This window comes from Vulpes lagopus, chromosome 6, assembly GCF_018345385.1.
Source record: "Vulpes lagopus strain Blue_001 chromosome 6, ASM1834538v1, whole genome shotgun sequence".
NCBI classification, from domain to species: domain Eukaryota; kingdom Metazoa; phylum Chordata; class Mammalia; order Carnivora; family Canidae; genus Vulpes; species Vulpes lagopus.
This window is the reverse complement of record NC_054829.1, coordinates 61,902,992-61,930,756: the sequence shown is the minus strand read 5'-3', so window position 1 is coordinate 61,930,756 and position 27,765 is coordinate 61,902,992. Positions and strand designations below refer to the sequence as shown.

At 38.0% G+C, this 27,765-nt stretch overlaps 1 protein-coding gene across 5 annotated transcripts in view; it reads left to right on the top strand.

Moving 5' to 3' along the window:
- Nucleotides 1-22,263, top strand: part of AKAP6 (A-kinase anchoring protein 6) — a 486,958-nt gene extending 464,695 nt beyond the window's left edge. For all 5 annotated transcript variants that reach the window (XM_041758859.1, XM_041758854.1, XM_041758855.1 and 2 more), the window contains 2 exons: nucleotides 10,628-14,043; nucleotides 19,069-22,263. In XM_041758859.1, coding sequence (XP_041614793.1) covers nucleotides 10,628-14,002 — 3,375 coding nt within the window. In that variant the 3' untranslated portion in view covers nucleotides 14,003-14,043; nucleotides 19,069-22,263. The remainder of the gene's footprint in view (nucleotides 1-10,627; nucleotides 14,044-19,068) is intronic.
- The last annotated feature ends 5,502 nt before the right edge of the window (nucleotides 22,264-27,765 follow it).

The following is a 27,765-nucleotide window of genomic DNA, read 5'->3' as shown; positions in this document are numbered from 1 at the left end:
TTCTGTTGGCAGGCCTTTCAGTCTTCAATCTGACACTTCCTTTTTTATCCAGCAAGCTAATTTCCCCTCTTTTGTGAGTAGTAACTGTTTTCACACTACTGCTTACCCAGCAAGGCTCCTTATTGTTTCATGGTTAATTATCTTCTCCAGCTTCACCTTCCCCAGCAAAGGGAGCAGGACTGTTCCTCCCCAGCACTAATGAAAGCTGGGTTTTATGGGTTACACTGTGTAAATAAATGCAAGGTCTGATCAGGCAACATAATAAATGAGTTCCTAAAGTTTATGGAGTCACAGCTCATCTAGTGATTTTACTAAATAATGAGAGAAAATGATTAATTTGTTGGGAGGAGGGACTTTAAATTTGGAGGAAAAAAAAAACCGCTTTGTTACCCCAGTGTGGAACCTATCTGCGGATAAACATAAGGGATGCCTGCTTCTCCAGGTGGTCCCCACGCTCCCTGAGAGCAGTGATGATGTTTGCTGGGAGAGTGTCTTGGGTAAAGTAGACCTTTGAAAAATATTGTTGATTTGGTATGAGGTGGAGGTCACCTATATTATATTTCCCTGATTACTTGCTCTTTATTAAGGACCAAAAAAAAAAGTGGTCAAGGTTTAGGTAGTCAACATATGCTATGCTGTGCAAGGACTGTGCAAAGAAAGCAGACAGAAGGCACAAATGCTACTGCTGTCGAGTGCTTAGAATAGTCAGTTCAGCCGGTCTTGCCCAGGTAATTAGCTCCACTGGCTGGTCAGTATCCTGCCTCCTTGGACTCAGCATAGTCTCTAAATCATAGCTTAAGGACCTATATCTGAAGGGCTTGGGGCTTGTAGTTATTTTTGGTTATCTTTTGCTTTGCAAAAGAATTTTAAGGGATTAAGGTGACCCTAAACCTCTAATATTGCTTTTTTTTTTTTTTTTGATTTACAGAATGAATTCATATTTTGAGATTATTTTTCCTCTAGAATGAAATTTACATGTCTTTGATTTGGGAACCTTTGATTTAGGTTACAGTTTGAATTAATGTCCTGACATTCAAAACTCTCAAGTGCCTCCTCCATGAGAGACCAGGGCCAGAGCTTCTATTGCAATCAAGATGGAGTTTTTAAATCTAATTGGATCTTAGGATCCTTAGTATTTTTCTCTTGAGATCTCAAAAAAGACAATGCCCCAGGGATTCTACATTTTTAAAACGTCTAAGGATTCTAGGAATCAAAAGTAAAAAATCTCTTGGAAACTTACTTCAAAGGTGTTTAATACCTTATAGGAAAATTCATCCTGAAATTTCAAGTGACTTTTCCAGCATCAAGTGTAACTTGTATACTCTCTCATCACTTTTACTGAAGGAATAGTGACAATGCAAGGGAGGTGTTCTAGCAATTCTGAGAATATTTAGCTTCCCTAAGTCTAAAAGCACTTATCTGTAAAGGAATCTATTAAAGGTGTAAATCAAATGAAATAAAATCAGATAATAGAAATAAGAGTTAAGCCGTCATAAGAAAATGAATCTTAGAATAGCTGCCTATTAATCGTCGTAAACCTTGGGCCAATCAGGATGATAAACTCAGAAAAGGAAGATAAGTTTGGTCAATTGGGAGGGAGAAGAGATTAAAATTATATGTACTATTTTTGATAATCCTTAATTATCAAAATTAGCCAACATTTTAGTCTTGTTTTTTTCTCTCTCTCTAAACAGTGTGTTGTAGTCACAGCCTAAGAATTAAACACAAAAACCAAAACAAAACCACCCACACCCTATTTATCTGAAAGGAACAAACAGATAAGAACAATAATAACCATGTAGGCTCTTAATATGTACCTTGTTAAGAATGAAAAAACACACAATTCTCTCAACTAATATGTACTTTGTAAAGGGCGCTATGTGACGTTTGGCTTTTTGAGCAGAGCCCAGCATGTTGGCAAGGCTCTCCTTGTACACTTGGGTACCTCAGGGGCATGCCGCAGATTGCACATTCTTAAAATTCAGCCTGAAGTTGGAAATCCAAATCTATGTCACAGAAAAGCCCATGTGTTGGGAAACTTAGCTTGTTTACAGCACTTTTCACCTCCTCTTTACTATGAATATTCTTTGGAGGTTTTAAAATTGTAAGTTTTTATTAATGGGAGATCCTTATCATAAAGGAGGGATAAGCGTATACTTTGTACTAAGGCAAAGATAAGGCAAAAACTCCTTCCAGAGGCACACAACTCACATGTTCTGTCAATTCTTGACAGCCAAAAGGCAAACACCAGACAGCTAAAACAATGCCAGAAAAATGAGGCCACATGTTATTAGGCGGGGGAAAAAAGTCCTTTACGAGACATGGCATGTGGTTCTGTCATTGTCATCCAAGTCGGTTTTCCATGTGCTAGAATGTAGAAAATGCCACCATTTTACTGTGGTTGGGTTTTACAACTTTATTGAAGTCATGATCCTTCTGTGCTTTGTTTTCTTTAAGTTCTATATAATACTATAGGGATCAGAAAAAGAAATTATTTTATTTAAAAATCTTTTCCTAAGTTTTTTGTTTAATTAGTTTCTCAGCAATTCTGAATTTAGTTACTTTCTTGAAACTCTGGGGGAAAACTTCCAGGGAAATAAAATAGTGAGTAAGAAAGGAAAAATAACTAATTTTCCTATTCAGTCTATTGTGTATATAGAATGACAATTTCCATATGTCTGCATATAAAGCAATAGTCAAGACAAAATAATTTTTCAACAGTAGTAGATTATTTTTCTAGTTACTTCCAGTAAAATATTCAGAGTTGGGTGGGAAGGTACCTTTTTTCTACAGTGGATGCCTGACAGATAGGAGTAACGATCTACACAATAATTACCTTATATAAGAAAAACTTAACTTGAAGCAAGACATTTGACTATTGCCACTATAGCTTCCGTACTACCAACACTAAGGTTACTACATCTAAGAGTTATTTAGTAATTATGACAATATATACTTTTTAAAAATTATGACAATATCTACTTTTTAAAAATTTATTGGCACAAACATACAGCTTCTTAATCTAAATAGCATGCCAGTGGGGCAGGCTCTCCAGTGACACTGAGATTGTAGAAAGTGGAGAAAGCAGTGCTCATTTGTCATAGTATCCTTTCTTCTGTGGAGTTCCTTCCTACAGTCTCACGATCACCCTGTTTATGGAACCCTCTACGTTCTTTGGCTTCCATGGTCTCTCCATGTCTATTCTCCTTTTAAGACTGATTCTAGAGGATGAGAAAGGTGGTAAATAGCCCGGTAGGACATGGCTCCCATTTTTAACAGCAATTTTACTCTAGAGCTGGGATTCCTTCAGGCTACTCTCTGGCACATCTGACGCTCATTTCCTCACCTAACCAGCCTCTAGGATCTGCTCTCTCAAAAGTTACAGATGACTTTCTTCTTGCTAATTCAGTGGCTTTCCCTTACCTTCCATTCTTCTTCTCTTTTCTGCTCTTATAACGCTCTTAACCACCCACTACTTTAAATGTCCCCTTCTCTCAGTTCCCAGAATATTATTATACCAGTCCTACTTGGATTTTTCTGCTGTTTGTTCCCTCTGCTGGCTGCTCTCCCCTCCTATGAAAGTGCGCATTAAAGCTCTGTCCCATCTGCCTCTGTTTCTTACTGTTCCCTCTTCTTGCAATGTCCCCCTCCCCCCCATACTTTTTCTGAATTCCTTTCTCTTCAAAGAAGCCTATACACCCTTCAAAATAATAGACAATAGCAATGTGACTAAACTCAAGGCAGGAGAGTCTATAGGGTGAAAAGAGGCAAGACATAACTGTGAGACATACTGTCATCTAAAAGGCAGTTGAAATGGATTTTATGAGGAGGCTTAGCATCAAAGTAATCAAAAGAGGAGGAAATTTCAAGAAAAATGGAGTCAAATACTACAGAGGAATCAAGTAAAATAAGGTCAAAGGAGATCGGGCTATCCTAGCAGATAAGGGCTCTATTAATCCCACTCCTCTTGCCTCAAAAGAGACTGTTACATCAAAATGAATGAAGTTGAGCAAAGAGAAGTACTATAAACAGGATGCTCTTTTCTTCAGCATTTCTGAGAATGATGAGCACGTGCACAGACAAAACAAAGAAGTCTATAACAAAAACTACCTTTATTAATAATATATGCACAGAGATATAAATGAATTCAGAAATACTCTCTTTTGTAATATTTTTATAAGCAAGTTTCTTGACACAGTGATGAAGTCCTGTTATGTATGTTGGTCTTACAGGCTTTGAAACTCAGCAGGACTGAAGACTCCTATTAGCTTGTTTGTTTTATTTTATTTTATATTTTAAAGATTTTGTTTATGAGAGAGAGAGAGAGAGAGAGAGAGAGAGAGAACAAGCAGAGGGAAGGGCAGAGGGAGAGGGAGAAACAAACTCCAACACAGGACTCAACCCCAGGATCCCTGGATGATGACCTGAGCTGAAGGCAGACACTTAAGCAACTGAGCCAGGTGCCCCTGTTTTGTTTTGTTTTGTTTTGTTTTAATTGAGGTGAAATTAACATAATGTAAAGTTAATCATTTTAAAGTGAATAATTCACTGACATTGAGTACATTCACATGTTGTGTAACCATCCCTTCTATCTAGTTCCAAAACATTTTCATTGCCCCAAAGGAAACCCCACAAATGTTAAGCAATTGCTTCCCTCCTCTCTTCCCCCTAGCCCCTGGTGTCCACCAATTTTTATTCTGTCTTCATGAATTTGTCGAGTCTGGAATTTTATATAAATGAAGCCATACAATATGTAATTTTCTCTCTCTTTTTTTTTAAGAATTTATTTATTTATTCACGAGACACACACACACAGAGAGAGAGAGAGAGAGAGAGAGATGAGGCTGAGACTGAGACACAGGCAGAGGGAGAAGCAGGCTCCATGCACGGAGCCTGATGTGGGACCTGATCCCGGGACCCCAGGATCACACCCTGGGCTGAAGGTGGCGCTAAACCGCTGAGCCACCAGGGCTGCCCTATATGACTTTTTCTATAGGTGATGGTTTTCATGAGCATAATGTTTCTGAGGACACTAGCTTTTTCAATTGAGAGGTAGCACCAACTAGAAAGTCAGGAATTCTCTAGGTGGTTTCATCATGGCAGAATTTAACCTCAGGACCATTCCCCAGATCTCCTCAATGGTTCATAAGACCACATCCAAGTCTTTCTGCATGCAGTTCACTCAGTAAATTTTTTTGAGAACCTGGTTTTTGCCAGGCTCTAGTGGCGACAAGACAGACTGCCCTCATGGAGTTTATATATGGGAGGAAAACCCCTGATTCTTAATATTGGACTCTTTTTGTCCCTGGTTCCTGTTGAAAACTAAGGCAATTTTTGCTATTAGAAAACTTACTTTAAAACAACATCTAATGGATTTTTCATCTTCAACAATTCTAGAAATGTTCTGTAGAGTCAAGACTAGGAAATATGTCCATGTCAGTACTCATTTTAGTGAGATTTGTGAGATGACTGGGTTTTACTTGTCTGTTTTGAGTTTCTGATCAGCTTTGTTATTGAAAAAAGAGTATTCGCTAGAACAGTTTTTGATCATTAGTGTGAGATAGACTTTCAAAGCATTTTCTGAGCTGAGACAAGTTACTTTAACATTATTGTCAATCTGATAGATAGTGAGCAGGATTTGATTGCTCTCATGTGTCAGTTGTGATAGAATTTCACAGACAATGGACCTGCCTTTTTGAAAAAAAAATTATTTTCAGGAAATAGAAAGTGCTTGAGTTATGGGCCTTGCTGGGGGCTGGGCAGGTGTCTTTTCTCATCTGGTTATTCCTGAGGGATAAGCCCAGTCAGGATATACAAAGACAAACCCACACCCCATTTACAGTGCGATGGGAGCAAGTAAGGGGTCTAATTGATATTTATTTCATTAAATTCCATGCATGTGGTTGTACTAAAGAGATTAGTCAACCAACCACCAGTCTTCATGCAAACAGAGTTATGGTTATTTAATTGTCAGCCATAATCTCCTGTCCCACTTCAGCAAAGGGAATCTATGCTAATAGTTGATCATTGGCGCCCACAGTGTGCCAACCCTCTACCCGCCCCCATAGGACTTGACATACATTTTCTCATTTGAAGCTCCCAACATTCCCTAAGGTGGACCCAATGTGCTGTGATTATCCTGATATACAAATGATGGAACTGAGGCCTGTTAAATAGCTGAACTAAGTAACTACATAACTGTTAAATAACTTGCCCTGAACTATAGAGCTAACATGGAGAGGGGGAATCCAGGGCACTCAGATCTATTTGAGTTTCTACTCTAAATCCCAAAATGATTTATAAACAGTGAACACTTTTGCTTTTCTTCCTGTTTCTTTTTTCATCTATATTTTTTTCATGCTAACTCTGAATCTATTCTCTGCCCAGAAAGAGGCAGATTACTACAAACTCTGAGTTCTCTTAAAAGCTATACCTTCCATTTTCTGAGAACTAGTGATTTGTTGTGGTTGTTGATGTTGTTTTTGTTTTTGTTTTTTTAAATAAAATTTCCACCCCACTCAAATTTAGGGAAACAATTTTGCATCTAATCCTCAGATACTGTGATTTGGGGGGGTGGTGCAAGGGAAAATAATTGCATCAGAAAAGCAGAAAAAATATATGAAAGTTGGAATTTCCCCTTGTTTAATTTGATCCACCCCCATCTCGATATGTTATTTCTCCCTCCTGTCCAACACCTCAAAATTCCATGTGGTCTGCATTTTGCTCCAGAGTAAATACACAGATCTTTATTCAATTACATTTAATGATGTTTCTGTTTTTGTCATTTTTATTTATTTGTATATTTTTGTTATATTCCACTTTTCAATAGATAAATCTCTATTCCTAGGACTTTGCAAGTGCTATTGCTTAATAAACTACTGGGTCTGGAATAAATAGGAGGAACACAAATTACAAGTCCTTCTCATGGTTTTGCCCCTGTAGAGCACCAGAAGTTTGACTGGAACATTCAGTTCATGCTAATCTTTTTGACATTCTTTAGATTGTCAAAAGATGCAACTTTTTAAAGGAAACTAAAGGGATCTAGAGGTAGCTATATCATATCTCTGTTGGGTTGTTTCATAGTGTCAAGTTTCCTCACCCCACACTTTAGCTGGTAATATGTTTCTCATTGCTTATAAAAACCCACTTTGTAACCTAAAATTTTAAGAAAATCCTAGAAATGCAGTCCTGGGAGACCTAATTCAATTAAAGCCATACAAGTACAGAAGGAAGTTAATTCCAATATATGTTACTTGCTACAATTGGATCATCATCACCATCTTTTCTCCATCCTCTTTTACTTTCTCTGTAGATATTGTACTGAAATAAATACCTGCTTCCAAGAATAAAAAACAAAAAACCAAAAACGCAGCACCAATTAATTCTACTTGTTTCTTGAGCAGATCTTGCAGGGGTGTGTGTATGTGTGTGTAATTATTTATATAGAGCTTTAGGTTTAGGGCAAATTCTGCACCAATGAAGTAAGTTTATGAATGAAAGACCCTCACACAAATTAATTTAATTCAGAATTATCTTTGGAATTGCATCTTTCTATTGGAACCTCATGGACTACTCACTATCCTTTTGGTTTCAGTCAAATATTCTTAGATTTTGCCTAAATCCATTTTTGATTTATCACCTTATCAAAGACAGGAACATTTGTGCCTTTTAAAAAGTACCAGACAGTTCCTCTAGAAAAGCAACAACAACAAATGGTTAATTAGCTTGAGCATTACTGGCTGCTGAGCTATCATCAAAGAGAGCATTCGACCAAATAATTTTCCTGCCAGTTACATCACTCTATAGATATATCATTTTTTTCAAAGATAACTTTTTAGTTATATAAATATCCCAATGCCCTTCCCTTCCACTTGGAAACTTTCTGTACTTTCTTGCCCCCAGGGGATGTTTTATGTTTGAGGTTAAATCCTGAGGAAATGGAGATTTTATTGAAAATATTGACAGAATTTAATCCACAACAGAAGGGAGTGAATGAAAGCAGAACAAATAGCACTTCCTTAATATGTAAAATTTAAAGCCCAAAGTGAACGATTTTCTAAAGGATCTTGTCAGATATTCTCAGGAATTGACATATAAATAATTCCAGCAATTACAATAAATTAAGGGATGTATGGGAAGAGAGAGTTAAGGAGGGGAAAGGACAGAATTACATTCAAAAGTTTAATCTTTTCCTACGGAAAATTTCTACTCCAGCTACTAATGGAGCAGAAGATTTGTTCTTTTAGGTGCTGCTGTTTTATACTTTCTGAGGCTTGCATTTGTAAAGCCACAAAGATAGCATTTGGTCAGAAAACGACTATGTCATGGAAGACAAGTCCAAGTTACAGGTGTCACTTGGGCTAAGCTCCTGACACACACCCAGATGGCACAATTCTTGCATCTCGTGTGAGCCCCTGGGTTTGGGACTCTCATAGAAAATCTGTGCTTAATGTTTAAGTCAACCAGAGAGTTACAAAGAGAGCCTCTTTGAAAGACTAGTTCAATTATTTATTAGCACTCTCAGAGTACAATGTCAGGCAAGATAGTATTTGAAATTAATATACTATTTGATTAGACTGATTGATTGTTTCTACAGCTGAAGATTTTAACATTCATTAGCCATACTAAGCGGTCATTAGTACTTCCTTTATCAGCAAGCAAAGAATAAACAGAAATTCTAATAAAAATTCATCACAGCGAATATACTCCATACCTAAGTGAGTATGATGACTGCCAGTGTTCTAGATTAACTGCTGTAACTTTGGCAGCATGAAAGATTTCTGTCATAAAATTTAAAAAATATCCCTTAATTAATGTTTACTTTGTAACAGGACTGTTTTAAACTTAAGTAGGCTATGCAGATAATCTCTTACATATCCAGTATAATAAAGTGCTAATGGGTGTTTTACACTTAATGAGGTTGTGTTTTATCCTTCAGCTACTCATCCCAAGAAGGACTGAAGCCTTCTTAGGAAAGTTTTGTGAATGTGTTGCTGGTGAGGCCATTTTCTCCACTACTGAGGAATAAAATCATCATGGCCTGTTTTTTCAACCAGACTGTTAAAATATTCCTGAGTTCTTGTGTAAATATGCTGACCTATTACACTGTGTGACGTCTCTTTCTGCCTAGTATATCATGAATCCCTTATGGTTTTTAGGACAAATTGAGAAGAAGGTAGGCAGAGAGAACCCTTTATGAATTGACTCAAAGCCACTCTAGAGCAATGCTGCATGTATTAAGAATTATAGCGACCTTACATTGACTGCTCCCTCAGCCCTTCACAAGCCTTAGCTTAGTAGTATTTAGAATTATCTCGAAAGATGGATAGTGCTAGCCCACTTGAACAAGAGATGCAAAGAGATAGGTACTCAGAAAGGTTAAGCAACTTGCCCACAGCCACACACCTGGTAGGCAGCAAAGTCAGTATTTCATTTGCTCTGCATAGTTCTAGAGCCATGCTTATCTGCTTGACTACTCTGTATAAACATAAGCTGAGCTGCAAAGTTCTATTTGAGTTTCTATCTATAGGTAAGCCTGCCAGGGCCTGCATATCTATATCCTCTCTCTTGGCTCTCACATGAATCTAGACAGCTGTATGGCAAGTGAGGATGGTGAGGGAATCTGGACAGAGTCCAGGAGCCCATTCAACTACTGTGTCCCAGAACATGTCAAGCTTACCTAAACCAAGTTAGAACCAGGACATCCAAGGAAAGATCAAGGATCCCAACCATGCTGGCACAGTGCAGTGTAAGAGAATCTGGGCTAAGTCAAACTTGAGTCAGGAAAGTCTTTAGATAGTTGTTATTCTAGGGCTTGCTGGTGGGCTGGAGGGGAGGGTTCCTGCTTATATTGAACAGGACCAGGTCTGACAATAGTGAGACAAGTTAACAAGATCAAAGTAGAATGTCTGTCATAGAAAGAGACTGGGGAAGAGAGAGAGACTAAGAGAACTGAGGCCCAAGACTCAGGGTCCAGTAAGATGTAAGTGAAGAGACCAGTCAAGTGTTGTTTAACTTGGGTCTATTTGGGAGCAGAGCCAAATTCTGAAAGGGAAGGCAGAAGAAAGGATAGACAAGCAAGGGTCTCTGACCGTGAATGGCTCTACAGGTGGCTATGAGTCTCTTCTGCTTCCCCAAGGCAAGGCTGCTTCAAGTGGGAACCCCAGGAATAGAGGTAAGAAGGGGTCTGCCATTGTGGCTGAAGATAATATTCCACTGTGGACCGCAGCACTAAGAGTATCAGAGTGAATGTGCCTTGATGATGTCACAGGCTGTACTCTTTTTACCTTCATTTACCAGATAGTTTTATCTTCACCCAGTCCTAGGTTTAAAATGTAGAAGAATCAATAGGAAATTGTTAATTCCAAAAATTACAATGTGGCTGTAATAATTTTACAGTTTAATCTATGTTATTGCCTTCAGTGACAAATTACTATCGATAGAAAAACCTATTTCAATAATCTTGGGTATTATTCCAGAGGAGGAAAGAGCTGATAATTATGCTATCTTTCAAATCCATGCTTGGGGCAAATTTCTTTCCTGACTCTTCCAAGAGATTTTGAATGGATAAAGTGTTCATGTTTGTGTTCCCTAATTCTTTTTCTTTTTTCTTTTTTGTCCTACACAGGAGACTTTGAATGTGATCGATCCTGGCTTGATGGAGCTGAATGGTATGAGTGAGGATGCCCTGGAATGGGATGAAACTGACATAAGTAACAAGTTAATTAGTTTGAATGAAGAATCAAATGACCTTGATCAAGAACCCCAGCCTGTCATGCCTTCCTTAAAGCTAGAAGAGATAGGTAGTGAAGACCCTGGTTATGAAGAAGAGGCAGGTGATCACGGGGGATCTCAGTATGCCTCAAGTATCACCGCCCCCTCCAGTCCACACATTTACCAAGTGTACAGCCTCCACAATGTTGAACTCTATGAGGACAACCACATGCCATTTCTGAAAAAGAGTCCAAAGTTCACCAGCGTGACACAGCCTAGTGTTTTAACTAAGAGCCTCAGTAAAGACTCTTCATTTTCATCTACTAAATCTTTGCCGGACCTCGTAGGAGGTTCCAATTTGGTGAAGCCCTGCCCATGCCATGGAGGAGACATGAGCCAGAATTCAGGCAGTGAGAGTGGAATTGTGAGTGAAGGAGACACTGAAACCACTACCAACTCTGAAATGTGCTTGCTCAATGTGGTAGATGGGTCCCCAAGTAACCCTGAAACTGAACATCTGGACCCACAAATGGGAGATGCAGTTAACATGTTAAAGCAAAAATTTAAAGATGAGGAGGAACGCATTAAGCTTCCAAATAGCTCTCAGTCATCCATTTCACCAGTGGGTTGTGTAAATGGAAAAGTTGGAGATTTAAACAGTATTACCAAATATACCCCTGATTGTTTGGGAGAAGAATTACAAGGAAAACATGATGTGTTTACATTTTATGATTACTCGTACCTCCAAGGCTCAAAACTCAAATTACCAATGATAATGAAACAGTCACAAAGTGAAAAAGCACATGTGGAGGATCCCCTGCTTCATGGTTTTTATTTTGATAAAAAGTCCTGCAAATCTAAACATCAGGCTACAGAGTTACAACCAGATGCACCTCCCCATGAAAGGATTTTGGCAAGTGCATCCCATGAAATGGATCGGAATTCATATAAAAGTGGTGATGTAGAGAAAACATTTGCTAGCATGCAGAATGGCAGACAACTCTCCATTTTATCACACAGTTCATCTATTGAGTCCCTTTCTCCAGGGGGTGATTTATTTGGATTGGGCATCCTTAAAAATGGCAGTGACAGCCTCCAGCGAAGCACTTCTTTAGAAAGTTGGTTGACATCCTATAAAAGCAATGAGGATCTTTTTAGCTGTCACAGCTCTGGGGACATAAGTGTGAGCAGTGGCTCAGTTGGGGAACTGAGTAAAAGGACACTAGATCTCCTGAATCGTTTGGAGAATATCCAGAGCCCTTCAGAGCAAAAGATAAAGCGAAGTGTTTCTGATATTACTCTCCAAAGCAGTTCCCAAAAGATGTCCTTTACTGGCCAGCTCTCATTGGATATAGCATCTTCTATCAATGAAGACTCGCCAGCATCTCTTACAGAACTTAGCAGTAGCGATGAGCTCTCTCTTTGCTCAGAGGATATTGTATTACACAAGAACAAGATCCCAGAATCAAATGCATCATTCAGGAAGCGCCTGACTCGTTCAGTGGCTGATGAAAGCGACGTCAATGTCAGCATGATTGTTAATGTCTCTTGCACCTCTGCTTGCACTGATGATGAAGATGACAGTGACCTCCTTTCTAGCTCTACCCTCACCTTGACAGAAGAAGAGCTATGCATCAAAGATGAGGATGATGACTCCAGTATTGCAACAGACGATGAAATTTATGAAGAATGCAACTTGATGTCAGGGCTGGACTATATAAAGAATGAACTGCAGACCTGGATCAGACCAAAGTTTTCCTTGGCAAAAGATAAAAGAAGGTGTAATCTCAGTGATGAAATAAAGGGCAATAAGGATGTAAGTGGTAGTGAAATGACCAATCCCTCGGATACCCTGAACATTGAGGCTCTACTGAACAGCTCCATAAAATGTCTCTCTGAAAGTAATGGAAATGGTAAGAATTTATCCCACACCCATGAGTTAGGGACAAAGGGTGAAAATAAGAAAAATATTTTCAAAGTTAATAAAGATCCATATGTGGCTGACATGGAAAACGGCAATATTGAAAGCACTCCAGAAAGACAGAAAGACAAACAGAATGGGATTCCAAAGGAATCAGAAACTCTTAGTTCAAGTAGGAAGAAGAATTCAGACACTGAGCATTGTAAGTGTAAAGCACTTATGGACAGCTCAGATGATTCCAATACTGCTGGAAATGAATTTGTTCCCCAAACTCTTAGACATCGTCCAAAGAAATGCCACAAGCACCACCATTTTGAAAATGCAACTGCTGCTTCTGCTCCCACTGAGAAGTCTTATCCAGAACTGCCTTCAGAAGCCAGAGTTATCAATAGACAGGATTCTGACGTATTGAAATCTTCATCTAATGATGCACCAAGGGTGGCTGGAAAATCTGCTCACTGCTGCTTCACACTTGAACAAAATGAAACAGAGGAGAATGTCTCTGTCGGTGACAACATTTCCTGTTGTGACTGTGAGCCAGATGTTTTCCATCAAAAAGATGCTGAGGATTGTTCAGTACACAACTTTGTTAAGGAAATCATCGACATGGCTTCAACGGCCCTAAAAAGTAAATCTCAACCTGAAAATGAGGCAGCTGCTCCTACCTCATTAACTCAGATCAAGGAGAAGGTGTTGGAACATTCTCACCGGCCCATCCAGCTGAGAAAGGGGGACTTTTATTCCTACTTATCTCTCTCATCTCATGACAGTGATTGTGGGGAGGTCACCAGTTACGTAGAAGAAAAGAGCAACACTCCAGTGCCACCAGACATTGCCGACTCTGGCTTAGAAGACAAGGAAGACCCCGAATGCTTCTTTGAGGCCTGTGTTGAGGACGACCCCGATGGAGATGGGCCTTGCCTCTCCGGCACCCCTCCAGATGAACCTACTCTTTCAGATGAAGCTGCTACGCCACCGCAAGCAGCAGCTGGCTCTCCTACGTTCAGTGATACTTCTCTCTTAGCTGATGAGGTAGACATGGTGGCGCTTTCAAATCCTCCCCACCAGAAAGAATCTGATGTTGGAAAGGAAGCAGATGGTTTACCCCCAGCTACTATCTGTGGGGAGAGCTCAGAGTTAACTGCTTCGAGGCTGGGCAGTAAAAGGGAAAGTTCAGAAAACACAGGTGAATCAGGAATGCCCGAAGAACGTAATGCTGCTCTGGCCAAATCTGGAGTTCCAGGACTCTCCTCAAAAGCAAAGCAGCCAAAAGACAAGGCTGTGTTACATCCCAACCCCAAAACTTTAACCTGTGAAGAAAATCTTCTAAATCTTCATGAAGAACAACATAAAAATATGCATAGGTAGAATGCAACCCTCTCCACGCATGAAAATCATCTCATTGAAAGGTATGTATACTCCTATTTTAATATATAACTTTAATATATTTTTAAACGTATATTTAATATAAATCTATATATACTTAAAATACGAGCCTGAGTCAACAATGCCACGATAGGAGGAAAAACTAGTCAGAATGACTGGTCATGGCAGATATTTATCTGAATAAGACATTTAGGTGGAAGAAACATTCCCTAGAATGCAAGTAACTGTGAAGCTAAAGTGAGAGGAAATAGTCACAATCGACATGTCTAGTGACATTATCTTTCCTACATCCTTCTGGCAAGAAGAATACAAAATTTCAGGAAGTGGCTGAATAATGGAGGACCTCACATTCTTCCTTCCACCAAGGGAAGAAAAGAAGGTTCTCCCAATTGCAGTCACACCCTCTGATCAAAATGCGTGTGCAGTGATAGTGCTCCGCACTTGAGTTTGCTGCACACAGGGCTGCCCTCTCCCTTCAGTGCCTGGAAATGAACAATGATTAGGTTAAAGGCTGCATCTTCTGATCTGGGCCTCCCTTTTATGCTTCTGTCTAATGTAACTATCATCACATTTGCTTCCCCTGTGGAAGGCTGTGCTGTCACAGCTCCTAATCATGGCCAAGTCTAAGGATTCAAACAGGAGGAGAAAGTTGATGTTCAAGAGGAGGCTCTTATTTATCCACACACAGCCTGAGAACAGGCCCAGAAAGCAAATGCAGAGAGAATACATGACAAGTTAATGGCGTTTTGATAAAAACAGAATTTCTGAATTTTGCCTGAAGGTGACAGGCTGATTTCCATCAAAATTTTTAAGAAAGTCATTCCACTCTTCATATTTAATAAGACAGCTATTGATTGATAATTCTGAGATGATGATACAGCTCGAAAAATGACACAAAAATTCTGTTATTTTCTGTGTCTAAGCCCCTGTGATGAATATACTTTCTCAATCAAGTCTAAAGAAGAAAATTTGAGCTTTTGAATGTGAGAGCTGTATTTCACCAAAGTGTGAGGTGCCGAATGCCATCTCCACCCCCCCACTCCAGAAGCTTAATGCCGTAACCTAAACTCGTGCTATAGGAAATGAATTACAGAAGCAATCTACCCTAATTTGTTAACTTATTCAAATAACAGTTATTATACTTAACTATGCTAAAGATTATCTTTTTTGTGGCAGATTGTTTATTTTTTGATGAGCCTAATTACTGATTTTCTAAAAGTAATTTACATTTATTACAAATACATCTTTTAAAATGTGACAGATAAATGTTGTTCCCATAATGTATTATGAAAAAAGTTACTATTTAAAAACACATTATTTAATTTGAAAGATGAATGGCAAACATCATTATTTTTTTTCCTGCAACACCTGTGCCCTAAGCTCATTAAAATGTGTGATTCTGTGTAGAGCTGCTAGAAATGGGGAGGGGGGGATCTATACCATATATATACCCTAAAAATAAACTCAGTATGCAAAATCGAGGGAAGACATCCTACTTACTAATATAGCTCAACTAATTTTCTATGTTTCAGACTCAATTTACAATTGGCCGCAAGTGAGAACAAAAGTAGGAGAGAGAGAAATGTATTTTCTGTGAAACATGTCCACCCCATAATCACATTCTCCATCAGTATGCAGTGAAACTGACCATTAAGGGAGAATAACTGCAATCCCATAAGCTGCTTCTAAAGAAGTTCTATTAGTACCAATTGTACCACTGGCTCTGCCAACCTGCCACCAGAAGGGCTGGTGGAGGGGGCTGATTTTTGTTTTCTGCAAAGGGATGAAGGCTTGGAAGCAACACTGCTCTGAGCATGATATCATGTGACTGTGACCCTTACTCAAGTCACCAGTCAGTCTGATATCCGGAGCCCGAGAAGCGCCGGCACAGAAGAAGCACCCAGGGTCACAACTCTTCCTTTTTAGATACTCCAGGAGTATCTTCTGTCCTTTACATAGATAGAGAAGGGAAATGTAAATGATAAGCAGCTCCATCTTTGCACCCGGGGAAGTGAGTATGAAGTGAACATGCTGTTGGATCTGCGCAGCCCTCACATTCTACAGGCACGACAATATAAAACTATCAGCGAGCCCACCTGCCAGTCAGCAGTATTTCATTGAGCCCCAGAGATGGGGTTCCTGGCCCTATCTCAGGCAATGGGAGAAGCAGCCAGATTTTACTTCTGCAGAACTCACATTGCACTCAAGTGACTTTTTATCAGCCAAGGGCCACTTAAATAACCATATTTACTGGTCCTAGTCAATTTTTTCAGTATCATGCAGATCAAATATCTGGATGCCTAAATTTTCCACCAGTTGTTACCATTGGGTACCTGGGTATAAATATTTACATTTTGTTAAAATATTACTGACCATGACAAGTTATTTAATCTCAAAATGTTGGCATGCCTTTGGTGTTAAAAATCAGGAATACCGTAGTAAAATTATTTGGCAAATATGAAACCTCAAGTCCATAAAAGATTAACTGTTGTCATTGTTCTTTCTACAAGATTCAAATAGAGCGGGAAAAGCTCTACTTTTTAAAGTGGTTTCAAAACTATCAGTTGGGGTGGTCTATCTAGATAATAAAATACACCATATTCAGTTTGCTGGGCTTTTTTTCCCCCAGAAATAAGTCCTCAAATGATGAAGTTATGTCATTTGGAAGAGCTACAACTTAGCACAGAAACAGTCTGCAACACTAACAAGAATTCTTTTCAAAAAATTTTTGAGGTTTTTTCCACTTACTGTTCTAATTAAAAACCCACTGAAACTGTTGAAGTTTTAGACATGGTCGAACACAGGATGCATTTCCACTGATTTCTAGGCACACTGCTGTGCTTTTCACTATTTTCATTTATGTGTCATGTTTCTACAAAAATAGAGAGGTCAGTTATAGCAAATCACATCAAAGGAAAGGTAACTGGATAGATCCAGATATTTCTGCCTAATTTGGAGGAAGCACATAATGTATGTCTGGAGTGCCTCCTAGGACCTGCCTAAGAGATGTACTTTGCACTAATCTTTTTGCTGTATTCTGACAGTTATTTCTTCATAATCCTCATCATAAGCCTCTGATCTTTGGTGAATGATTTAACCGTAAACTTCAGGCTGGATAAATCCTGTGGTATAAAAATTTAACTCATCACATGCAGCCAGGGTGTTTTTTTGTTGTTGTTGTTTTGTTTTGTTTTTTCCTTTTTGGTTTACTCTGGTTTTCAGTTTTGTTTTACTGTGTATGGTGTGTGTGTGTGTGTGTGTGTGTGTGTGTGTGTGTGTGTCTTGGAGGGACTGTATTTACTTAGGATGCATATATTTCCTTCAGAACTTTTTAGCTCCATTGTTTTTCCTGTTTTATTAGTCTGCAAATGTAATTGTTGGTAGCTCATAGAGTTTAGATTTTCAACAATTACTTGTATTTATGCATGCTCAAGTATACACTTACACAGTAAAATTGCTGCCAGTTAGTTATCACAAACTGAGAAAACTTTAAGAGCAAACATTTCTCATGTATACAACAGAAATTCTTATTCTGTTAGTTGGATTGACACTAAGTATTTAATATGATCCAAAGCTGGCCAAGCAGGTTTAGGAAACTACTTTTGGTGATAGTGTATTAATTTTTCACTAAACAGTACAAGCGTAATCTTATCAAATTTACCTTCAAAATCACTTTTAAAGTGGATGTGAAGGTTCTGGTGGATGTGTAATTTTTTTAATTATCCAACACTTCTGAATAACTAGCCCTGCCATGCTAAATGACAAAGATTTTATTGGTCATCACCTATCTCTATCTCTCTCTCTCTCTCTCTCTCACACACACACACACACACACATTTTGCCTGCCCCTCCCCAAGTGGGCCAAGTTGAAAGAATTGATTATCCAGAGAAAATTTAAAGCATTAGTAAGACCAGCTTTGCCTCACCTAAGGATTCCTTACTCTGCGTCCGTATTTCGATTCAGGTCCTCAGCATTTGAACAATGCATTACGTTTTTTCTTGAGTTATTGCAGTATTTGAATGTACCAAATTTTGTACCATCTGTTCCTGTCCATCTCTCCCTGTTCTTGAGAACGGGCCTTCTATCCCCAACTTCCTGTGACTTCAGCCAAACCACATTTGCTAAAGTTTTTCTGGCTCTTAAAGTTTACAAGATTATAGAGAAAGAGACAGAGGATGAGAATATTTAGTTCTAGAAAGACAATAAAGCAACCTGACATCAGACATCAGAACTCGTTAAAACCCAGACAAGCAAAAAAAAAAACCTGCTTTCTTTGAGAGTTGGTCGGAGGACCTAAAGTAATTACATCCTGTACTGCCTATCCCTGGAATTTAGCCATCCCTTACATCCAACTTGTTGCTTTCAGCCACTTAGAGATAGGCAGAACTGGTGAGGTTGGAACAAATTTGTATCTGAGCTATCGAGATGTACAGATATAATTGAGTCATTCTTATTTGCAGAGTGTACCTTAAATGAAATGCATTCGTATTCGAGCCAGAAGCCCAAGTTATATCCTTTTATCCGTAAGGGGCTGAAAACATTTGGGATTCTAACACTGCTATGAATATTTCACCGCTGTATAATACTGGAATTGTTCAGTCCATTGTCACACATAGTCACTGAGGGAAAAGTTGAACCACCTGAGGGCCCAGGTTCCCCGGCTGTGAATCACTGCTGATACTTTGCCGCATTGCTAGGCACCGGCAGCCTCACATTTTCCGTGATTTGAAGCTATCTCTAGTGCTCAAAACTGAGTTCACAAGCAAAAGAGTAGATGATATCCAGAGAAAAAGTCCAACTTGATGATTTTTCTTGTTTTCTTTAAAACCATGTCTTTAAAAAAAAATCAATGTATTTTTCAATAGATTCTGAAGCATCTTTGTCAGTAATGTGAAACTTGGGCAATTAAAATCACTGTTTTATGTGTCCTTTTATTTCAGAATATGAGCAGATTGTTCCAAAATGACAGTCTTCCTCAAAGGGCTCAGGTCGGCAAATGAAACAGATTTCTGATACGTTTTCTTATCACTTTTTTTGTTTCTTGTAGATAAGCCTGGCTGTAACTCAGGGCTGGCCTCCTCGTCCCACCCTGGGCTAGTCTGTGATTTCATCACGTCACTGCCAATTGTTACATTGACCTCTCCCAAGATGAATCTTCCCTCTGAATGCGATTTGTCCACATGAGCCTTGTGATCTGGATTGTGCACTGGTTTTCTTTAGGTGATTGTCTTTGAAGTTTGGCAAAGCTGCTTGTTCTCCCATGGATTCCTGTCCCAAGCTACCTCTACCAACCCCACCTCTCCAGCGAGACTTTTCCGTTTGCCTCCTCCCTCCCCATCTACTCTTTAAAGTTCTGCAGTCCACCAAATTGATGGTCCATTAAATTCACCTGTCTGGAATGACACCACCCCCAACCCCTACCCCTCGCCACCCGTACTAGACCAATTTCATGTTTCAATCTGGATTTTTTTTTTAAATGGTATGATGCCTGTGTTTATTGAAGGAGATTTACCTAAAAGGCCAACATTTGATTTGATCGCAGCATACAGAAGAAACATTGGTCTTTCTTTCAAAATTTAGCAACTTTTAAAAGCGCTGTTTTATTTATTTTATTTTAAAAATAATTATCTATGCAGCACTTCAAGAACAACTATATGGGTGTTGTATATTATAAACTGGTGATATTCTACTATTAAATTATGTACAACATTTTTGTTTTTTATGCTTCTTGAGGTGGTAATGAGAAAAAAGTTTTTTAAAAAAGTGTGCCTTGCTGTATTTCTTATACCATTTATTAAAAAGCTGCTTTCACGGTAAAATTATGTTGGTTTGAAAGGAGGAAATAGCAAGGTTAAGATGTGTGAATAATTTCTGTATATATGTATAACCAAGTACAAACATTGATGTATAATGACAGTATAAAATGCTTTCATGTTTATGATGTCTAGTGATGTGGAAAATATAAGCCTTAAACCATTAGATTGCATGGTAATTAAAATTGGCATAATAAACGTAGTTTATTGGGGGAAAAGGAAAATCAGTGATCTCTTCTACCTGTGTTCTTTACCAAATTATTACATCTAATTCTGGAAAAGCTGTAACATGTAGTAGCTTCCACAATATCCGTGTTGCATAAAAGGCTTAAAATTGCTTAAACTACACATGAAGCCTTTACAATTTTCAAAATCTTTCTGATCACTGTAAAGATCTTGGAACACAAATGATTAAGTGCCAGTTCCCCTAAATCAATAAGAACCTATCCTAGATTTTTTATTTCTACTTATCATTGATGGTTTAATGTTGGATTTCAGGCTACCTAGTCCATCTCATATTTATTTTATGTAATTTTTTTGAATGGGTTTAGTAGAAAGATGGTGGTAAAGTCTAGAAAATTTGACTATTTTAATTTAGACTATAGATTTCAGGTGTATATTTTGTTAGGAGAAATTAGCTGAGAACTATTCCACCTGGTCTTTATTGATCTTCTTAAAAGCAGTTTTTAATTTTTATCCTAACACCTACTAAAGTGCCTGATACACAGTAGGTATTCCATAAAAATTTACTGAACTTAAGTATTGAATTAGGCAGTATGGATGACATGTACCTTTTCATTTTGAGAAGCCTACACTAAAACATGTAAACAACTAGAAAAATATGTAATGCAATCATTCAACTGATAGTTAATTAACACCTTTTATCTGCAAGGACTATTCTAGATGTGGGGAATGCAATGATGAATAGAGGCCCTGCCCTCCAGAGGCTTACCTGTAGTATAGGGGAAGTGAACACACAAATGAGATGCAGTAGTTGTTCTACAGGCAAGGTAGAGAGCAGTGTGGTAAAAGAGGCACAAACACAGACGTAGCAAAGAGGGACGAGGCAGAAGGAAAGGGCTAGAAGGCAGAAGGAAAGGGCTAGAAGTTAGACAATAGAAAGTGAGTGAAATTTTATTCCAGGAGTAGTAGGCAAGAGGTAAACTGGGAGACTGAATGAGGAGTCTTTAAAAAAGTTAAGTTGGAGCTTTTGTATGTGATATGGTAGGTAGTCTTCCTACAAAGGAAACCTTGTACTCTTTCTTTGGCACGTGATTTTATTTATCATTAGAACATTAGCACAATACCAAGAATGTTTAAATAACACGAGTCTATAATTTTACCACTTTAATAACTACTCATATAGTTATGTCTCTTCTAATCTTTTCCATACATATTTCTAAATTGATTAATCATTCTAGGCTTTTGAATTGGTAGTAATAGTTCAAAAGAAGTTTTAGGCAGACATCTAGTAGCGGTGGTCAAGATGATTACAGGGGGAAGACATTAGAAACGGCTCGTTAGGAGGCAGCTGCAGAAAATAAGCTAGGCTTGAAATAACAGAGTACACGGGGATAGTGGCCCAAGATGCAGAAAGAACAAATCCTAGTGTCTTTGAAACACCTAAGAGCATTTGGGATCTCTGCTAAGGTACGGTATTATTTTACATATTGAGACAACCCAAGTTTTCCTTGGGTAATGCCAAGGTCTACGTCTACTGGAACAAACTGACTATAATGTTCCATTTATCTGTTATATACTCATTGAACACCTTGAGGTATTAAAAACATTTGCTTCTTAATTATCTGCTTAATATTAGCACTGAATTTGTAAAATGACTTCTATTGAATAGTACTTTTTCTGGTCAGAAGGGATGAGATAGCTTCAATCTCTTGCTGTGTGTGGGCACTACCTCCTGAGTCAATCGTCCTTGAAAATGGTCACACCAACTCTGCCTACACCTTCCAGCGATTCCTTATTTGTTAAGTCAGGCTGTCCCATGGTTGGGCGCGTCTCTGTTAGAAGGTTCTTTCTCCAGTTGCTGAAATCTACAGAGTGCTCCCTTGGCTCTCCTTTGATTTTGCTCCCATTTCTGGCTTCTGTCCTGCTGAGCTGCTCAGAGTATTTCTACCCCTCATTTCTCATGGCATCTTTGAGGATGACCAAGGCCAGTTACTCGTCTTCTCCCAGGTGCTGTGATTTCAGTTCTTCATTCCCTCAACTACCCTTCATTTGTCATGGGTTTCAGATCCACTTCAACCTGAGTGAATGTTAGCAGACAGAATCCTTGAAGGTGAGGAGCTGTCTTTATCATCATACGTGTAGAAAAATATCTGAACATTTAAGTGGTTTTCTCTAAAAATATATTCAAGATATATGTTTATTCTATTATTGTAAATTTCAATAAATAAATAAATAAATAAATAATCCATTATGTCTTTTAGTGGCCCAGTCTAGTGCCGGAGTCATCTTGAATCTTTTCCTTACGTCAAATCCAAACCTAACCTGTTTCCATATAAAGCAGGGTTCTCCACCCCTGCCACTCCATTTATTTATTTATTTATTCAGTCATTCAACAAACATTCATTAAGTGACTACTTGTGTGAGGCACTGTTGTTTGGCATTAGAGATACAAAGGCAGCTAGAATATCGTCTCTGCCTACAAAGAGTTTATAGTTTTTCTTGTGAAAGTGCTTTTCATGTCCTTAAATAGAGTGATCTCTCCACATTAAATGATGACCAATTTATTTTGTTTCCTATCTAGTTTCTCTACATTTTCAAAAACCTAGTGAGCAAAAATAGTATGCAGTCATCCGGATCTGACTACTAGAAGAAGTGAAATGTCTTTTGTGTTTGAAAAAAAATGTTTTTAAGATTTTATTTATTTATTCATGATAGAGAGAGAGAGAGAGAGAGAGAGAGAGAGGCAGAGACACAAGCAGAGGGAGAAGCAGGCTCCATGCAGGGTGCCTGACGTGGGCTTGATCCCAGGTCTCCAGAATCATGCCCTGGGCCAAAGGCATGAGCTAAACCACTGAGCCACCCAGGGATCCCCGTGTTTGAAAATTTTAATTACAGAAAAAAAAAATTTCAGATTTCTGGCCACTGAATAAAAATGCATCTTCAACAACAACAGAACAATCTAAATTCAGTGCTTTTGTGAATCTGAGTTTGATGATTTTGCTGTGTTGTATTCATCCAGCATAGGTCTTACCCATGCTAAAAAATTTCTGGGAACAGATTCTAAACAACTATCAAAACACACTGAAATAATCCAGCTATTTCTCACAAATCAAATTATTTTAATTTCCAAATGAGTTTAGTATTATTTTAGAATTTTGATGAATACCTGATTTTTCAAGCACTGTATAATTCGTATATTTTAAATTTTCTAACTTGAACCAATGAATTTATAACTTTTTTCTATACATTTTTTCAACTTTTATTTTGAATAATTTCAGGCTTATATAAAAGCTGAATGAATAGTACAGTATTTGCATACTCATCACTCAGATACATTTATTGTTTATATTTTACCACATTTGTTTCATCTCTCTCTCATACACACTTTTGTGTGATTGAACCATTTGAAATTGCAGATTCTAACACTTCATCCAAATGTTTCAGCATACATATATTCTGAAAACAAAAGTATTATTCTACAAGTGCACAATGCCATCCTAACACCCAAAGAATGTAACACTGATACAGTGATATCTGATAATCTCTATCAACTCTATATTCAAATTTTTCCAAGTGCCCTGAAAGTGTCCATTTACAGTTGTTTTTTGTTTTAATCCCAGATCCAAACAAAAATCATGCATTGCCTTTAGTTTTTATGTCTTTCTCAATTTGAACACTTTCCCTATGCTTTTATTCTTTCTTTCTTTGGTCTTTCATAACTGACATTTCTGAAAAGTCCAGGCCACTTTTATAAAATGACCCACAATCTGGATGTGTCCAGTTGCTTTCTCATTATTCAACTCAGGGTAAACATTTTTGTCAAGTATAGTGTATAGGTGATGTTGTGTTCAATAGTTGCTCTTTAATGAAGAATGAATGAGTCACTGACATTCTTGATGTGTCTCGAAGTTTGCACGTTACTCTTAAAGCTCATGCTTTATTAGTTTAGGGCAGGGGTCAACAAACTACAGTTTGGGCTAAATCTGGCACACTGCCTTTTATTGTTTGGCCTATGATCGAAGAATGTTTTTTGCATTTTTAAATGGCTGGAAAAAAAACCCAGAAGAGTATTTCATGACATGTGAAAATGGTTTGAAATTCAAATTTTGGTATCCATGAATAAAGTTTTATTGGAACAGAGCCACACACATTTGTTTACATATTGTCTATGGCTGCTTTTGCACTCTAACTGCAGAGCTAAGTAGTTGTGACAGAGACCATGTGGCATACAAAGCCTAAAATATTTACTGTTCAGTCCATGACAGAAAAAGCTTTCCCATTTCAGGTCTACAGTATTCTAAATTCTGACACCATTTTCTTAGAGGTAGATTCTCATTTGCAAAATAAGTGTAACATATTAGCACCTGCAGTTGTTATTTTTTGCTTTCTAGATTTTTGTTGAGTTCTCAATTTCAGTTTCATATTACCTTTACCAAAGTATGCCTTATTACACAAACTTAAAGATTGCTCCACATCCACAATTGGTTTAAGGATTTAAATGTAGTTCATTTATTACAGCCTGGCTTTGATTGATTTAGAGGGTTAGTCAATTACAGACTAAGCCATTAGTTCAATCAGAACCATCAGGAAAATTGACATAACCTAAACTCACTTCAATTCACTAATAAACTGCAATCTTTTCTCCAAATGTTTTCATAAAGCATTTTTTAATCTGGGCCATTTCAAAGAGTCCGTTTTTACAAATTTATTTTTCATCCCAAAGGTAAAAACCATGATCATTGATTGTGTAAGATACACTTTCATTTTCCACACACTGGTCATAATTAACAATCTGAGTTTGCCAAGGAAATAAGTATGGCCACAGGTGGGTATTCTTGTTGAACAGAAGATGTTCAAATGGTAACCACCCTTTTTGCTTTTTTCCTTAATTCACCATCGAGAGCATTACCACTTCCCACTGCAACATGACTGTGGAGGGGACACTCAAGGAAGTTTTATAGCCACTTCCTCCTCCTTATAAAGCAACCGTATACCTTTCATATAGCCATGTGCCCTAAATATGAGACTTGTCATGTATTTGCATTTTCAGAGTAAAATAACACAACGATGTGTGCAAATCCGGCTCATAATGTCAAGGTTTCTTTTTATTATTATTATTCATGAGAGACACAGAGAGAGAGAGAGAGGCAGAGACACAGGGAGAGGGAGAAGCAGGCTCCCCACAAGGAGCCCGATGAGGGACCAGATCCCTGGACCTGGGATCGTGCCTGAGCCGAAGGCACTCTTAACCCCAGAGCCACCCAGGCATCCCAGTGTCCCAATGTCAAGGTTTCTTGTAGCAAAGGCATTTTGGCCAATACCTTGAGACCATTCTGTTCCTTGATTGATGGGCCCTCACTGAAGTAGAAAATATGCAAAGATTACTTGTTCTTGTGTTCTTAGGTAAAACAGGGCCTACATAAAGCAACTTCTCTCATTCTCTTTTCTGTTGTAACACACACAACTTGGAAGATGTGCACATGTGTGAGGCATTTCCAGGCTTTTACCAAACATTAATAAACAATTTCCAGTGAGGAAAGACTTCCCCCCCTTCTTTCCCACTTGTAAAGGGGATCATAAAGCAGCTAAATGGAATGACATTACTCTCTCTATAACTTTGAAGCAAACCTAATTCATACTTAAAAAAATTATTTTTATATATTAGTACCTTATTATTGGTTACAAATACCTTATGACATCATGTTTAAGAATCACTGATACTGAGACTTATGCTCTCTTGGTTGATAAGAAGTGCCCTAATATCTCAGAAAGGACTCCCAAAGAAAAGAGGATCGACACCCCTGTGCATGAATGCACAGCCTTGGATGCTCCACGATGATGAAGAACTCAAGCTTTCTGGTAAGTATGTTCTTTAAAAAGGTGAATTTAAGGGAAGCAAATGTGAAATGCAACAAAACTTGGCCTCAAATTTACATTGGAGAAATGGCCAATTCTGATGAGCTTGCCCAGATAACTTCACCCTGGTTAACTATAGAAGCATAAGATTTGGAACATCAATATCTTCCAGATGTACAGAAAACCTTTTGTGTCTCTACCACATAAGCTGCCATGTTCATCAACTTTGCTGACCATGACATTACTCTCTTTCCCTTCTACATTCAATTTATGTGGAAATTTGGAATAAGATTACCAATGTATAATCTGATGTTTTTCCACATCATCAAGATATACAATAATGAATTTTGTCAATTTAATAAAAACTAATATATGATTTAATAAGAAACAACACTACAATTATTAAAATATTTCTTTTCTTTACATTTATCCTGCCATTAAAAATACATCCTAACTCCCTGTAAACAAATGGGCCATTAGATGCATAAAACAAACATTATTCAGCAAAATTTATTTGAGGACTAAAATGACAGAAGGTATTAGGAACATAAAAACGTGTAAGATCCTCTTTAAATCCCAATATTCCCTAACCACTGGTTTATAAAAAATACTCAAAGGTTTATAGAATTAGTCTTGTTCTATTAGTTTATCAAGTTACTTACACTGTCAGCAACTCAAAACAAATAATTTCCTCTGTGTGTATGTGTTTGCTTGCTTGCAAATATGTTTCATTTATTTTAAAGTGTCTTTTTATATAAAAATCCAAGTTGCTGACAATTTATCTTGTCATTAAAGTGGTGTGAAAATCAAATCAGTCTTCATATAAGTTCTCTTATCACTGCTGATCTCAAATGACTAATGATGTTTACAGCGAGGTTTTGTAAATTGAAAGCTCCCTAACTTTTCAGGAAACAGTTATTTTTTTTTAACATGTACACACATTTTGGCTCTCTTCTAAATACTTTCATAACTTTCTAGGTTCAGGATCATTCTCTTACCAGTAGTGCCTTTCCTTGCAGACTGTATGTAAAAATATTTTTTAAAGTAAAATTACTAATTATTTAAAGGCCAAGAGGCATTTTCAATAGGAATGAAATAATATTTGCTAGTATATTTAAAAAAGAAAAGAAAACTGATTTGGAATGATTGTCAACCAGAATATTCTTGTTAACCTAAGGGTCTGCTTATTTAAGTCATCTGTGACTTACTGGAAACTCAGGCAATTTTTTTATAGATTTTATTTATTTATTCATGAGAGATAGAGATGCATAGGTAGAAGGAGAAGCAGGCTTCCTGCAGAGAGCCCAATGCAGGACTCCATCCCAGAACCCCAGGATCAGGACCTGAGCCGAAGGCAGATGCTCAACCACTGAACCACCCAGGTGCCCCACTCAGACATTTTTAAACAAAATTTAATCTTTGATGACTCAGCATCACCATAGTGATTACCAATTATTGTTTGGTATTGTAAATAAGTATAGGAAACCTGGCTAGGCCAGTAAACATACTCTGGATATTATTGTTTAAACCAATCTAAATAATAAAAGAACTCATTATCACTCAAGTGATTGCTATGTACCATGCACTGTGCTAATTGGTGATACCCATTTTACAGTAAGGAAACTGAAGATGAAGAGAGCTAGGCTACTTATTATTTGCTTTCTTTTCATAAAAGCAGAGTGTGAAGGGAAAAACCTGCTTCAGAAACTCATTTCCGGGCAGCCTGGGTGGCTCAGTGGTTTAGCACCGCCTTCAGCCCAGGGCGTGGTCCTGGAGACCTGGGATCGAATCCCATGTGGGGCTCCCTGCCTGTGGCCTACTTCTCCCTCTGCCTGTGTCTCTGTGCCTCTCTCTCTCTCTTTCATGAATAAATAAATAAAATCTTTTTTAAA